Raw genomic sequence first — 16,135 nt, forward strand, 5'->3', positions numbered from 1 at the left:
TTCCCATGATGTGTAGAAGGGATGGGGTAATACAGCACCACACAGACCCACATAGGTCAGGTTACCTCTACTCTGGGTTAAATACCCACCGTACCTCTGTGGGGATTCCCCTGGGGGCCACACTGTGGGTATGGCCATGCCAGGAAGGGAGGGGTTAGAGGCTGCTCTGCTCACTGAGTCAGGTCCTGCTTCTTTCAGATATATAGACTGCATGCACCAGTGTAAGCCCTAATTAGACTGTAATGGTTTATATAGACATAAACATACAGTAGACACACAATAACCATCTGGCTCTCTTATATTTCTCCTAAAGACTTGTCCTAATGGCATTTTGACTCTACACAGTATTTCCCTTCAGTCTTGTCCCCTTGGTATGTTTCCTCTCTTATATTTCCACCACAGTCTAGTCCCCTTGGCACGCTGGCTCTACACAGTATTTCCTTTACAGTCTAGTCCTCTTGGCTCGCTAGCTATACAAAGTATTTTCCCGACAGTCTAGCCCTCTTGGCACGCTGGCTCTACACAGTATTTCCTCTACAGTCTAATCCTCTTTGCACGCTGGCTCTCTTATATTTCCACTGCAGTCTAGTCCTCTAGGCATGCTGGATCTACACAGGAACCGAGAAAGAAACCTGGAGAGGAACCAGGCTCTGACGGAAGGCCAGTCTTCTTCTGACTGTGCCAGGTAGAGATTATAACAGTATATGGCCAAGATGTTCAAACGTTAGACACAGTAGGTGTGGTAGAGTGAGAGAGTTTATAACAGCAAGTCCGGGACAAGGCAGCACGTCCGGTGAACAGGTCAGGGTTCAATTGAAACTGGAACAGCAGCACGACCAGGTGGACTGAGGACAGCAAGGAGTCATCAGGCCAGGTAGTCCTGAGGCATGGTCCCAGGGCTCAGGTCCTCCGAGAGAAGAGAAAGACAAAGAGAGAAAGAGAGAGAGAATTAGAGGGAGCATACTTAAATTCACACAGGACACCGGATAAGACAGGAGAAATACTCCAGATATAGCAGTGAACCTAGCCCCCCGACACATAAACTATTACAGCATAATTACTGGAGGCTGAGACAGGAGGGGTCGGGAGACACTGTGGCCCCGTCCGACTATACCCCTGGACAGGGCCAATCAGGCAGGATATAACCCCACGCACTCTGCCAAAGCACAGCCTCACACCACTAGATATCTTTAGCCACCAACTTTCTACCCTGAGACAAGACAGAGTATAGCCCACGAAGATCTCGTGGGCACAAACCCGAGGGGGGCGCTAACCCGGACAGGAAGATCACATCAGAGACTCAACCCACTCAAGTGACGCACCCCTCCTAGGGACGGCATGGAAGAGCACCAGTAAACCAGTGAGTTAGCCCCCGTAATAGGGTTGGAGACAGAGAATCCCTGTGAATCCCTGAGAGAAGTGAACCTGCCAGGCAGAGACATCAATGGCGGTTCGTCGCTCCAGTATCTTTCCGTTCACCTTCACACCACTGGGCCAGACTACACTCAATCATAGTACCTACTGAAGAGATGAGTCTTCAATAACGCCTTAAAGGTTGAGACCGAGTCTGCATCTCTCAAAATGGATAGGCAGACCATTCCATAAAAATTTAGCTCTATAGGAGAAAGCCCTGCTTAGAAATTCTAGGGACAATAAGGAGACCGGCGTCTTGTGACCGTAGCGTATGTGTAGGTATGTACGGCAGGACCAAATCAGAACGATAGATATGAGCAAGTCATGTAATGCTTTGTAGGTTAGCAGTAAAACCTTGAAATCAGCCCTAGTCTTAACAGAAAGCCAGTGTAGAGAGGCTAGCACTGGAGTAACTGAAGTTTATTTAGTGCTTTATCTGGGTAGCCGGAAAGTAGAGCATTGCAGTAGTCTATTCTAGAAGTGACAAAAGCATGGATACATTTTTCTGCATCATTTCTGGACAGAAAGTTTCTGATTTTTGCAATGTTATGTTATGGAAAAAAGCTGTCCTTGAAACAGTCTTAATATGTTCGTCAATAGAGAGATCAGGTTCCAGATTTACGCCAAGGAGCTTCACAGTTTTATTTGAGACGACTGTACAACCATCAAGATCAATTGTCAATTCCAACAGAAGATCTTTTTGTTTCTTGGGGCCTATAACTAGCATTTCTGTTCTGTCTGAGTTAACCTGTTATGGCTAGGGGGCAGTATTTTCACGGCTGGATAAAAAAACGTACCCGATTTAATCTGGTTACTACTCCTGCCCAGTAACTAGAATATGCATATAATTATTGGCTTTGGATAGAAAACACTCCAAAGTTTCTAAAAATGTTTGAATGGTGTCTGTGAGTATAACAGAACTCAAATGGCAGGTCAAAACCTGAGACATTCCTTTACAGGAAGTAGCCTGTCTGACCATTTCTTGAACTTCTTTGCCATCTCTATCTTTTACAAAGGATCTCTGCTCTAACGTGACACTTCCTACGTCGTCCATAGGCGCTCAGAGCCCGGGAAAAAACAGAATGTCGTCATCCCAGCCCCAGGCTGAAACACATTATCGCCTTTCTCAAGTGGCCGATCAAGGGACTGTGGGCTTAGGCGCGTGACCTGGCCGCCCCCGTCTTTGTGATTTTTCCTCTGTTTGCCGAAAAGGAGATTCCCGGTCGGAATATTATCGCTTTTTTACGAGATAAATTGCATAAAAATTGATTTTAAACAGCGGTTGACATGCTTCGAAGTACGGTAATGGAATATTTCGAATTTTTTGGTCACGAATTGCGCCATGCGCACAACCCTGATTTACCATTTCGGATAGTGTCTGGGACGCACGAACAAAACGCCGCTATTCGGATATAACGATGGATTATTTTGGACCAAACCAACATTTGTTATTGAAGTAGCAGTCCTGGGAGTGCATTCTGACGAAGACAACAAAAGGTAATCAAACTTTTATAATAGTAAATCTGATATTGGTGAGTGCTAAACTTGCCGGGTGTCTAAATAGCTAGCCCGTGATGGCTGGGCTATGTACTTAGAATATTGCAAAATGTGCTTTCACCAAAAAGCTATTTTAAAATCGGACATATCGAGTGCATAGAGGAGTTCTGTATCTATAATTCTTAAAATAATTGTTATGCTTTTTGTGAACATTTATCGTGAGTAATTTAGTAAATTGTTAGCAAATTCCCCGGAAGTTTGCGGGGGATATGCTAGTTCTGAACGTCACATGCTAATGTAAAAAGTTGTTTTTTGATATAAATATGAACTTGATTGAACAAAACATGCATGTATTGTATAACATAATGTCCTAGGTGTGTCATCTGATGAAGATCATCAAAGGTTAGTGCTGCATTTAGCTGTCTTCTGGGTTTTTGTGACATTATATGCTAGCTTGAAAAATGGGTGTCTGATTATTTCTGGCTGGGTACTCTGCTGACATAATGTAATGTTTTGCTTTCGCTGTAAAGCCTTTTTGAAATCGAACAGTGTGGTTAGATAAAGGAGAGTCTTGTCTTTAAAATGCTGTGAAATAGTTATATGTTTGAAAAATTGAAGTTTTTGTATTTTTGAGGAATTTGTAATTCGCGCCACGCCTATCATTGGATATTGGAGCAGGTGTTCCGCTAGCGGAACGTCTAGATGTAAGAGGTTAAAAAGTAAAACATTTGCCGCCATCCACTTCCTTATGTTTGAAACACAGCCTTCCAGGGAGGGCAAATTTGGGGCTTCACCATGTTTCATCGAAATGTACAGCTGTGTATCGTTCGCATAGCAGTGAAATCTAACCAAGATGTAAAATATATAGTGCAAACCTTGGCCTTCCCTGTAGCTCAGCTGGTAGAGCATGGTGTTTGCACGCATGGTGTTTGCAACGCCAGGGTTGTGGGTTCGATTCCCATGGGGGGCCAGTACGGGGAAAAAAAATGTATGAAATGAAATGTAAGTCGCTCTGGATAATAGCGTCTGCTAAATGACTAAAATGTAAATGTAAAACAATAGAGTTGATTTGTCAGAGGACAAACCATCCACAGAGACAAACTGATATCATTCTGACAGATAAGATCTAAACCAGGCCATAACTTGTCTGTGTAGACCAATTTGGGTTTCAAATCTCTCCAAAAGAATGTGGTGATTGATCGTATCAAAAGCAGCACTAAGGTCTAGGAGCACGAGGACAGATGCTGATAGTAGCAAAAAGTAATTTACCATATTCACGAATGCAGGCTCAGTGCTATGATGGGGTCTAAAATAAGACTGAAGTGTTTTTTATACATTGTTTGTCTTCAGGAAGGCAGTGAGTTGCTGTGCAACAGATTTTTCTAACATTTTTGAGAGGAACGGGAGTTTTGATATAGGCCAAAAGTTTTTTATATTTTCTGTGAAAAGGTTTTCAAAAGAGGCTTTATTACTGCCACTTCTAGTGAGTTTGGTACACATCCGGTGGACAGGGAGCAGTTTATTATGATCAACATAGGAGGGCCAAGCACAGGAAGCAGCTCTTTCAGTAGTTCAGTTGGAATTGGGTCCAGTATGCAGCTTGAAGGTTTAGAGGCCATTACTATTTTCATCAACGTGTCAAGAGATCTTTCAAAAATTGAGTGTCTCCCTTGATCCTAGGTCAGTGTTGCTCAGACCTTGCTTTCTAATGATCATGATCTCTTCGTCAAAGAAGTTCATGAATTTATCACTGCTGATGTGAAAGCCATCCTCTCTTGGGGAATGCTGCTTTTTAGTTAGCTTTGCGACAGTATCAAAAATACATTTAGGATTGTTCTTATTCTCCTCAATTAAGTGGGAAAATAGGATGATTGAGCAGCAGTGAGGGATCTTCGATTCTGCACTGTACTGTCTTACCAAGCTAATCGGAAGACTTCCAGTTTGGTGTAGTGCCATTTTCATTCCAATTTTCTGGAAGCTTGCTTCAGGACTCGGGTATTTTCTGTAAACCAGGGACCTAGTTTATAATTGTGACAAATGTTTTTTGTTTTTAGGAGTGCGACTGAATCTAGGGTATTACGTAAGGTTAAAATAAGTTCCTCCGTTAGGTGGTTAACAGATTGTTGTACTCTGACGTCCTTGTGTAGGTGGAGGGAGTCTGGAAAGGCATCTAGGAATCTTTGGGTAGTCCAAGAATTTGTAGTACTGCTTTTGATGATCCTTGATTGGGGTCTGAGCAGATTATTTGTTGCGATTACAACCGTAATAAAATGGTTGTCCGATAGTCCAGGATTATGAGGAAAAACATTAACTTGTTGGGGCTAGGGGGCAGTATTTGCACGGCCGGATAAAAAACGTACCCGATTTAATCTGGTTACTACTCCTGCCCAGTAACTAGAATATGCATATAATTATTGGCTTTGGATAGAAAACACCCTAAAGTTTCTAAAACTGTTTGAATGGTGTCTGAGTATAACAGAACTCATTTGGCAGGCCAAAACCTCAGAAGATTCCTTACAGGAAGTGGCCTGTCTGACAATTTCTTGCCCTCCTTGATAATCTCTAACAAATACAGGGGATCTCTGGCATGACGTGACACTTCCTACGGCTCCCATCGGCTCTCAGAAGGCGGGAAAAAGCTGAACGATGTAATTCCATCCCCAGGCTGAAACACATTAGCGCGTTTGGCAAGTGCTCTATCAGAGGGCCATTAGACTGAGGCTCGTGCATGAGGGGATAGCATGCTTTTACTTTCACTCTCTTTGTAATAAAAAACGATTTCCCGTTCGGGAATATTATCACTTTTTTACGTGAAAAATGGCATAAAAATTGATTTTAAACAGCGGTTGACATGCTTCGAAGTACGGTAATGGAATATTTAGAATTTTTTGGTCACGAAATGCGCCATGCTCGTCACCCTTATTTACCCTTTTGGATAGTGTCTTGAACGCACGAACAAAACGCCGCTATTTGGAAATAACAATGGATTATTTGGGACCAAACCAACATTTGTTATTGAAGTAGAAGTCCTGGGAGTGCATTCTGACGAAGACAGCAAAGGTAATAACATTTTTCTTATAGTAAATCTGACTTTGGTGAATGCTAAACTTGCTGGGTGACTAAATAGCTAGCCCTGTGATGCCGGGCTATCTACTTAGAATATTGCAAAATGTGCTTTCACCAAAAAGCTATTTTAAAATCAGACATATCGAGTGCATAGAAGAGTTCTGTATCTATAATTCTTAAAATAATTCTTATGCCTTTTGTGAACGTTTATCGTGAGTAGTTTAGTAAATTTTTTGTAAATTCCCCCGGAAGTTTGCGGGGGGTATGCTAGTTCTGAACGTCACATGGTAATGTAAAAAGCTGGTTTTTGATATAAATATGAACTTGATTGAACAAAACATGCATGTATTGTATAACATAATGTCCTAGGTGTGTCATCTGATGAAGATCATCAAAGGTTAGTGCTGCATTTAGCTATCTTCTGGGTTTTTGTGACATTATATGCTCGCTTGAAAAATGGGTGTCTGATTATTTCTGGCTGGGTACTCTGCTGACATAATCTAATGTTTTGCTTTCGTTGTAAAGCCTTTTTGAAATCGGACAGTGTGGTTAGATTAACGAGAGTCTTGTCTTTAAAATGGTGTAAAATAGTCATATGTTTGAAAAATTGAAGTTTTTGCATTTTTGTGGAATTTGATTAACGCGCCACGGGATTACACTGGCTATTGAGTAGGTGGGACGCAAGCGTCCCACCTAGCCCATAGAGGTTAACCTGTTATGGCTAGGGGGCAGTATTTTCACAGCCGGATAAAAAACGTACCCGATTTAATCTGATTATTACTCCTGCCCAGAAACTAGAATATGCATATAATTATTGGCTTTGGATAGAAAACACTCCAAAGTTTCTAAAACTGTTTGAATGGTGTCTGTGAGTATAACAGAACTCATTTGCTAGGCCAAAACCTGAGAAGATTCTATGCAGGAAGTGGCCTGTCTGACAATTTCTTGCCCTTCTTGATTATCTCTATCCATTACAGAGGATCTCTGCTGTTTTGTGACACTTCCTACGGCTCCCATAGGCTCTCAGAAGGCGGCAAAAAGCTGAATCGTGGCTTTGCAGGCTCTGGTTGAAAAAAAGTAGCGAGTTTGGGTAGTGGCTGGTTACAGTACTGTGAGACTCAGGCGCGTGCCCGCGTCGACCCCATGCTATGTTTTCTTTCGTCTGTTTACCTAAACGCAGATTCCCGGTCGGAATATTATCGCTTTTTTACGAGAAAAATTGCATAAAAATTGATTTTAAACAGCTGTTGACATGCTTCGAAGTACGGTAATGGAATATTTAGAAATCTTTTTGTCACGAATTGCGCCATGCTTGTGACCCTTATTTACACTTCGGATAGTGTCTTGAACGCACGAACAAAACGCCGCTATTTGGATATAACGATGGATTATTTTGGACCAAACCAACATTTGTTATTGAAGTAGCAGTCCTGGGAGTGCATTCTGACGAAGACAACAAAGGTAATCAAACTTTTGTAATAGTAAATCGGAGTTTGGTCAGGGCTAAACTTGGTCGGTGTCTAAATGGCTAGCCGTGATGACTGGGATATCTACTGAGAATATTGCAAAATGTGCTTTCACCGAAAAGCTATTTTAAAATCGGACATATCGAGTGCATAGAGGAGTTCTGTATCTATAATTCTTAAAATAATTGTTATGTTTTTTGTGAACGTTTATCGTGAGTAATTTAGTAAATTCACCGGCAGTGTTCGGTGGGAATGCTAGTCACATGCTAGTCACATGCTAATGTAAAAAGCTGTTTTTTGATATAAATATGAACTTGATTGAACAAAACATGCATGTATTGTATAACATAATGTTCTAGGAGTGTCACCTGATGAAGATCATCAAAGGTTAGTGCTGCATTTAGCTGTGGTTTGGGTTTTTGTGACATATATGCTTGCTTTGAAAATGGCTGTGTGATTATTTTTGGCTATGTACTCTCCTGACATAATCTAATGTTTTGCTTTCGCTGTAAAGCCTTTTTGAAATCGGACAATGTGGTTGGATTAATGAGAGTCTTATCTTTCAATTGGTGTAAAATCGTCATATGTTTGAGAAATTGAAGTTATAGCATTTTTGAGGTATTTGTATTTCGCGCCACGCGTTTCCACTGGCTGTTGAATAGAGTGGGAAGCTAACGTCCCACCTAGCCCAGAGAGGTTAAGTCTAGTCTTGTTGGCATACTGGCTATACACTGTATTCCTCTACAGGCTAGTCCTCTTGGCATACTGGTTCTACACAGTATTTCCTCTACAGTCTAGTCTTCCTGGCACGCTAGCAGCACACAGTATTTATTCTAAAGTCTAGTACTCTTGGTACTCTTCCTCTCTTTTATTTCCCCTGCTGTCCAGTCCTCTTTTACGCCTGCTCTACACAGTATTTCCTCGACAGTCTAGTCTTCTTGGCACACTGTCGCTACACAGTATTTCCTCTACTGTGAGTCCTCTTGTTACGCTGACTGTCTTTTATTTCCCCTACAGCCTAGACCTCTTGGCATGTTGCCACACTTATATTTCCTCTACAGCCTAGTCCTCTTGGCACGCTGGCTCTATAGAGTATTTCCCCTACTGTCTAGTCTTCTTGGTACGCTGGCAGTACACAGTATTTATTCTAAAGTCTAGTCCTCTTGGTACGCTTCCTCTCTTATATTACCCCTGCAGTATAGTCCTCTTGGCACGTTGCCTCACAGTTGAAGTCGGAAGTTTACATTCACATTAGAAAAATATATTTAAACTATTAAATATGTTGCTTCAATATATCCACATAATTTTCTCTCCTCATGATGCCATCAATTTTGTGAAGTGCACCAGTCCCTCCTGCAGCAAAACAACCCCACAACATGATGCTGCCACCCCCATGCTTCACGGTTGGGATGGTGTTCTTCAATTTGCAAGCCTCCCCCTTTTTCCTCCAAACGTAACGATGTTTGTCCCCATGTGCAGTTGCAAACCGTAGTCTGGCATTTAATTGGCGGTTTTGGAGCAGTGGCTTCTTCCTTGCTGAGCAGCCTTTCAGGTTATGATGATATAGGACTCATTTTACTGTGGATATAGATACTTTCGTACCTGTTTCCTCCAGCATCTTCACAAGGTCCTTTGCTGTTGTTCTGGGATTGATTTGTTTTTTTCGCACCAAAGTACGTTAATCTCTAGGAGACAGAACGCATCTTCTTCCTGAGCGGTATGATGCCTGCGTGGTCCCATGGTGTTTATACTGCGCACTATTGTTTGTACAGATGAACGTGGTACCTTCAGGCATTTGGAAATTGCTCCCAAGGATGAACCAGACTGTGGAGGTCTACAATTAATATTCTGAGGTCTTGGCTGATTTCATTTGATTTTACCATGATGTCAAGCAAAGAGGCACTGAGTTTGAAGGTAGGCCTTGATATACATCCACAGGTACACCTCCAATTGACTCAAATGATGTCATCCAGCCTATCAGAAGCTTCTAAAGCCATGACATATTTTTCTGGAATTTTCCAAGCTATTTAAAGGCACAGTCAACTTAGTATATCTAAACTTCTCACACTCTGGAAGTGTGAAACAATGAATTGTAAGTGAAACAACTGTAAACAATTGTTGGAGAAATGACTTATGTCATGCACAAAGAAGATGTCCTAACAGACTTGCCAAAACTATAATTTATTAACAAGAAATGTGTGGAGTTGTTGAAAAACGAGTTTTAATGACTCCAACCTAAGCGTATGTAAACTTCCGACTTCAACTGTGTATGAAAATGTTTATTATATTATTATAATACATAATGTGATGAATTACAATATCAACTGAACACATGCACTTCAATGTTATATCAATTCATATAGGAATAAAGCTTTTCTTCAACAACCTGGAAGTGTTTCCACTCTGTAGGCTACTGCTAATGACATAATTTAGCAGTTCAAATTAAATTTTAACACTCTAGATTTGAACAATCTCTCATAACATTGGAATATCTCAAGTGAACCTGTGTCATGTTACTAGTTACAATGTTACCAATGATTACCTGCTAAATTGTTGGTCATCTCTGTCAGAGTAGTCCTACTGAACTGTATAATAAACCATATAACTGAATGTTACAATGTTTTCCCCCTCAATAATTTCTTAATAACGTATATCATTGGATGTCTTCTCCATAAGGTGTTTCTTGGTGTTCTTCTCCGGCCTGAACAGAATAATAAAGCATTTAGGAACAAATAATAGAAAGAACAACCCAAAGCTAGAGGTGATGATGGCAAAGATCTCCACAGCTACAGTGAACTTCCCAGGAGAGCTGACATAAGCTGGGATAAAGGTGATCCAGACAGCACAGAATATGAGCATGCTGAAGGTGATGAATTTGGCCTCATTGAAGTTATCAGGCAGCTTCCGAGCCAGAAAAGCCAGCACAAAGCACAAGAGAGACAGCAGTCCTATATAGCCCAACACAGCCCAGAAACCAATAGCTGAACCCACATCACACTCTAGAATGATCTTTTCCTTGTAGGTAGTGAGGTTTTTAATGGGGAAGGGAGGGGACTGGACCAACCACAGAGTGCATATCAAAGCCTGAACAAACGTGAAGGACACTACAGTCAATCTCTGCTGTGGAGGGCCAAACCATTTCATGGCATTACTGCCTGGAAGTGTAGCCCTGAAGGCCATCAACACCACTATTGTTTTCCCCAGAACACAAGAGATGCAGAGGACGAAGGTGATCCCAAACGCTGTGTGACGCAGCATACAGGACCATTCAGAGGGCCGGCCAATGAAAGTAAGAGAACACAGAAAACACAGAGTCAAGGAGAAGAGCAGCAGGAAGCTCAGCTCAGAGTTGTTGGCCCTGACGATGGCCGAAGTTCGGTGGCGGTAGAAGACAGTTGCCGTGGCGATGGCCAGACAAGCCCCGCCCACAGAGCAGGCGGTCAGGATGATTCCGAGGACCTCGTGGAAGGACAGAAACTCCACAGGCTTAAGGATACAGCGGTCTCTCTCAGCGTTGGGCCAGTACTCCTCGGGACAGATCAGACAGTCTGAAGAATCTGACCAGGACAAAACAACAGACATCAAATGTCAATAATAATAGATTCAGGTTTTATTTATTTATAAATACATGTCCCACAATGCTGCACTTTGTCAGTTTACTATAAAGAATGTTGAATTAATGTGCAGCTTACATGAGATAATAAGAACAGGAACATGATTGACAGACACTACCTTTGTAGTGCTGGTAATATGAATAAACCACTACTTAGTTAACCGTGATAGAAATTACTACACATTGTATGCCAACTATTCCTATAGTCCTACCTGTTTTATTACTTATTTCTCCCTCTGCACATTGGATACAGTCATAACAGCATACAGGCTTTCCTTTCTGTATAGCCTTACGAGTGCCTGGGGGACAGCTCTCACTGCACACTGACACAGGTACTTGTGTACTGTTCTTTACCCAGGTGATTTCCCTCTCCATGTCAAACCTCTGGTCAAGAGGCAGGGACGCATCATAGAGCCCCACTGTCACAAACTTCATCTTCCCACTCTCCCCTATCTGCCAGTTGACCAGCTCATAGGTGGCCACTGGGTCCCCGTTGGCATCGAAAGACACCTGGTACCCATTACGAGAGAAGTTCACACTCCTCAATCTCTCCAGGACCTGGGGTTTGGAAGGGCATGGGAGAGAGAGAGGGGACGGGAGAGATGGAGAGGTGGGAAGAGAGATTGTCAGAAGGGAAGAGAGAGAGAGAGAGAGAGAGAGAGAGAGAGAGAAACAGAATATTAATTCAACTCATATATTTATCAGATGCGTTACTTCAGAACAAGTTGAAAAGTATAATGAAAACTCCTAGGCCTTCATACATGTAGTCTAAATAAACATATCAATCAGGACATACAATCGTCTTGTCATTTACCTGTGTTGGCTTCACATTAAGGTTTTTGTCACAGTTCACAGTGGAGATTTCTCTCTCTTCACAAACAATGCTGTGGATGGCGTGTGCTATGGCGTATACAGCTTTATACACCATATTAGTGATACGCAGCTGAGATGTATCTGTGTAGGGGGTCTGTAGCTGCTGTATATCCTCACTGCCATCACACACCTTCTCCTCAACACCAACATCTGTAGTAGTCCATACAGACAGACAGACAGACAGACAGAATGAGAGAATGAGAGACAGACAGACAGACAGACAGACAGACAGACAGACAGACAGACAGACAGACAGACAGACAGACAGACAGACAGACAGACAGACAGACAGACAGACAGACAGACAGACAGACAGACAGACAGACAGACAGACAGACAGACAGACAGACAGACAGACAGACAGACAGACAGACAGACAGACAGACAGACAGACAGATAGATAGATAGATAGATAGATAGATAGATAGATAGATAGATAGATAGATAGATAGATAGATAGATAGATAGATAGATAGATAGATAGATAGATAGATAGATAGATAGATAGATAGATAGATAGATAGATAGATAGATAGATAGATAGATAGATAGATAGATAGATAGATAGATAGATGATAGATAGATAGATACCTTTCCCCAGCCTACAGCCAAAGGCTCCCTCCCAGAACTCAATGAGCAGGGGAGAGTTGGACACCTTCTGTGGGGAGAGGTCCAGGAGGAAGTCTCTGAGGCCGGGGATGACAGAGCGTTGGATGCCAAAGCCGATGGCCCCGGCACACTGGCCGAAGCGCAGCATGTCTGGGTCAGTGACCCAGGACTCAGTACCGATCCACTGGCGGGGCGGAGAGGGCAGGCGTTCCATCTCCTCCAGCAGGATCCTCATTTCCCCAATGGCTGTGAATGCAACCACCACCCGGGCTGTGGCGCTGGGGAACATGATTATATCATATGCTTAACCTGTCTGGGATAGGGGGCTGTATTTTCACGGCCGGATAAAAAACATCCCCGATTTAAACTGGTTACTACTCTTGCCCGGAAATGAGAATATGCATATTATTAGTAGATTTGGATAGAAAACACTCCAAAGTTTCTAAAACTGTTTGAATGGTGTCTGTGAGTATAACAGAACTCATATGGCAGGCAAAAACCTGAGAAAATTACAAGCAGGAAGTGGCCTGTCTGACAATTTGTAGTCCTTCTGTTGCATCTCTATCAAAATTACAGTATCTGTGCTGTTACGTGACACTTTCTAAGGCTTCCATTGGCTCTCTAAAGCATTCAGAAACCGGATTGACACGTCTCCTGTCTCTGGGCAGACAACAGCAGCAGAGTTTGTCAGTGGACTGCCTGGTGACAGAGAGACTGGAGATGCGCGTTCACGAGACCTCACCATTTTTTTCTTTCACTCTTTGAATGAATACAACGTTGTCCGGTTGGAATATTATCGCTATTTTACGAGAAAAATAGCATAAAAATTGATTTTAAACATTTAGAATTTTTTTGTCACGAAATGCCCTCGCGCGTTACCCTTTGGATAGTGACCTGAACGCACGAACAAAACGGAGGTATTTGGATATAACTATGGATTATTTGGAACCAAAACAACACTTGTTGTTGAAGTAGAAGTCCCGGGAGTGCATTCTGACGAAGAACAGCAAATGTAATCCTAATTTTGTAATTGTAATTCTGAGTTTAGGTTGCCCCAAACTTGCCGGGTGTCAATTTAGCTAGCCGTGATGGCTGAGCTATGTACTGAGAATATTGCAAAATGTGCTTTTGCTGAAAAGCTATTTTAAAATCTGACATAGCGAATGCATAAAGGAGTTCTGTATCTATAATTCTTAATATAATTGTTATGTATTTTGTCAACGTTTATGGTGAGTAATTTAGTAAATTCACCGGAAGTTTTCGGTTGGTATGCTAGTTCTGAACATCACATGCTAATGTAAAAAGCTGTTTCTTGATATAAATATGAACTTGATTGAACAAAAAATGCATGGATTGTATAACATAATGTCCTAGGAGTGTCATCTGATGACGATCATCAAAGCTTAGTGCTGCATTTTGCTGTGGTTTTGGTTTTTGTGACATATATGCTTGCTTTGAAAATGGCTGTGTTATTATTTTTGTCAGGGTACTCTCCTGACATAATCTAATGTTTTGCTTTCGCTGTAAAGTCTTTTTGAAATCGGGCAATGTGGTTGGATTAACGAGAGTCTTATCTATCAAATGGTGTAAAATAGTCATATGTTTGAGAAATTGAAGTTATAGCATTTTTGAGGTATTTGTATTTTGCACCACGCGATTCACTTGGCTGTTGAATAGAGTGGGATGCTAACGTCCCACCTAGCCCAGAGAGGTTTTAATATGCTGGTCATGTGTGTCATTCATTGGAATGTCTCAGTGAAGTGAACATGAACATTAGTATTAATCAACACTTTTACATGCTTAAGATATGCAATTCATGTTGGTCTCACAGATCAGCTTTGGGAAAAGAAAGAAATTAATAACAATAATATTTTTTATAAATATAGTCTTGCATTTGTGCGAATGAAAAGTTCACAAGTAATCATGGATCACCTGCGGATCACGTCGGCCACGCGTTGCACTCTGCTGAGTGGGTTGGTACGGGAGAAGGCTTCAGAATATTCCACACAGATGCCTTCCTCTTGTGCTGCCTGTAGGAAAGCCGCCATCCCGTTATTACCGTAGTCAGAGTCGGAACGGACCGCCCCAATCCAGGTCCAGCCGAAGTGCCTGATGAGGTGGGCCAGAGCGGCAGCCTGGAACTGGTCACTGGGGATGGTTCTGAAGAAGGTTGGATACTGTTTCTTATCACTCAGACACGCACAGGTGGAAAAGTGACTCACCTTGGTAAAAACAGACAGTCGAAAACATTAAAAAGAACATCATGTCGGCCTAACAACTCTAATGTATTGACTACTTCCTGCTTTTTTTTTTAGCTATGTAGTTTGATGTTAGGGAGACATAACCTGTTTAGGATAGGGGGCAGTATCTTCACGGCCGGATAACTAACGTACCCAATTTAATCTGGTTACTACTCCTGCCCAGAAACGAGAATATGCATATAATTAGTAGATTTGGATAGATAGCACTCTACAGTTTCTAAAACTGTTTGAATGGTGTCTGGGAGTATAACAGAACTCATATGGCAGGCCACAACCTGAGAAAATTACAAGCAGGAAGTGGCCTGTCTGACAATTTGTAGTCCTTCTGTTGCATCTCTATCAAAATTACAGTATCTGTGCTGTTACGTGACACTTTCTAAGGCTTCCATTGGCTCTCTAAAGCATTCAGAAACCGGATTGACACGTCTCCTGTCTCTGGGCAGACAACAGCAGCAGAGTTTGTCAGTGGACTGCCTGGTGACAGAGAGACTGGAGATGCGCGTTCACGAGACCTCACCATTTTTTTCTTTCACTCTTTGAATGAATACAACGTTGTCCGGTTGGAATATTATCGCTATTTTACGAGAAAAATAGCATAAAAATTGATTTTAAACATCGCTTGAAATGCTTCTAAGTACGGTAAAGGAACATTTACAATTTTTTTGTCACGAAATGCCCTCGCGCGTTACCCTTTGGATAGTGACCTGAACGCACGAACAAAACGGAGGTATTTGGATATAACTATGGATTATTTGGAACCAAAACAACACTTGTTGTTGAAGTAGAAGTCCCGGGAGTGCATTCTGACGAAGAACAGCAAATGTAATCCTAATTTTGTAATTGTAATTCTGAGTTTAGGTTGCCCCAAACTTGCCGGGTGTCAATTTAGCTAGCCGTGATGGCTGAGCTATGTACTGAGAATATTGCAAAATGTGCTTTTGCTGAAAAGCTATTTTAAAATCTGACATAGCGAATGCATAAAGGAGTTCTGTATCTATAATTCTTAATATAATAGTTATGTATTTTGTCAACGTTTATGGTGAGTAATTTAGTAAATTCACCGGAAGTTTTCGGTTGGTATGCTAGTTCTGAACATCACATGCTAATGTAAAAAGCTGTTTCTTGATATAAATATGAACTTGATTGAACAAAACATGCATGTATTGTATAACATAATGTCCTAGGAGTGTCATCTGATGAAGATCATCAAAGGTTAGTGCTGCATTTAGCTGTGATTTTGGTTTTTGTGACATATATGCTTGCTTTGAAAATGGCTGTATGATTATTTTTGGGAGGGTACTCTCATGACATAATCTAATGTTTTGCTTTCGTTGTAA

General features: G+C 41.7%; 1 protein-coding gene across 1 annotated transcript; it reads right to left on the reverse strand.

Annotated features, from left to right (window-relative positions):
- Positions 1 to 9,834: 9,834 nt before the first annotated feature.
- On the reverse strand, positions 9,835 to 12,826 carry LOC106613267 (extracellular calcium-sensing receptor). The gene is made up of 4 exons (XM_014215354.2): positions 12,520 to 12,826; positions 11,870 to 12,078; positions 11,268 to 11,613; positions 9,835 to 10,999 (listed from the first exon to the last, which is right to left on the reverse strand). Exons 1-4 carry the CDS (start codon positions 12,824 to 12,826, stop codon positions 10,083 to 10,085), a joined length of 1,779 nt encoding a protein of 592 aa, XP_014070829.2. The 3' UTR covers positions 9,835 to 10,082.
- Between the last annotated feature and the right edge of the window lie 3,309 nt (positions 12,827 to 16,135).

Source organism: Salmo salar, chromosome ssa09 (assembly GCF_905237065.1).
Source record: "Salmo salar chromosome ssa09, Ssal_v3.1, whole genome shotgun sequence".
Taxonomy (NCBI): Eukaryota; Metazoa; Chordata; class Actinopteri; order Salmoniformes; family Salmonidae; genus Salmo; species Salmo salar.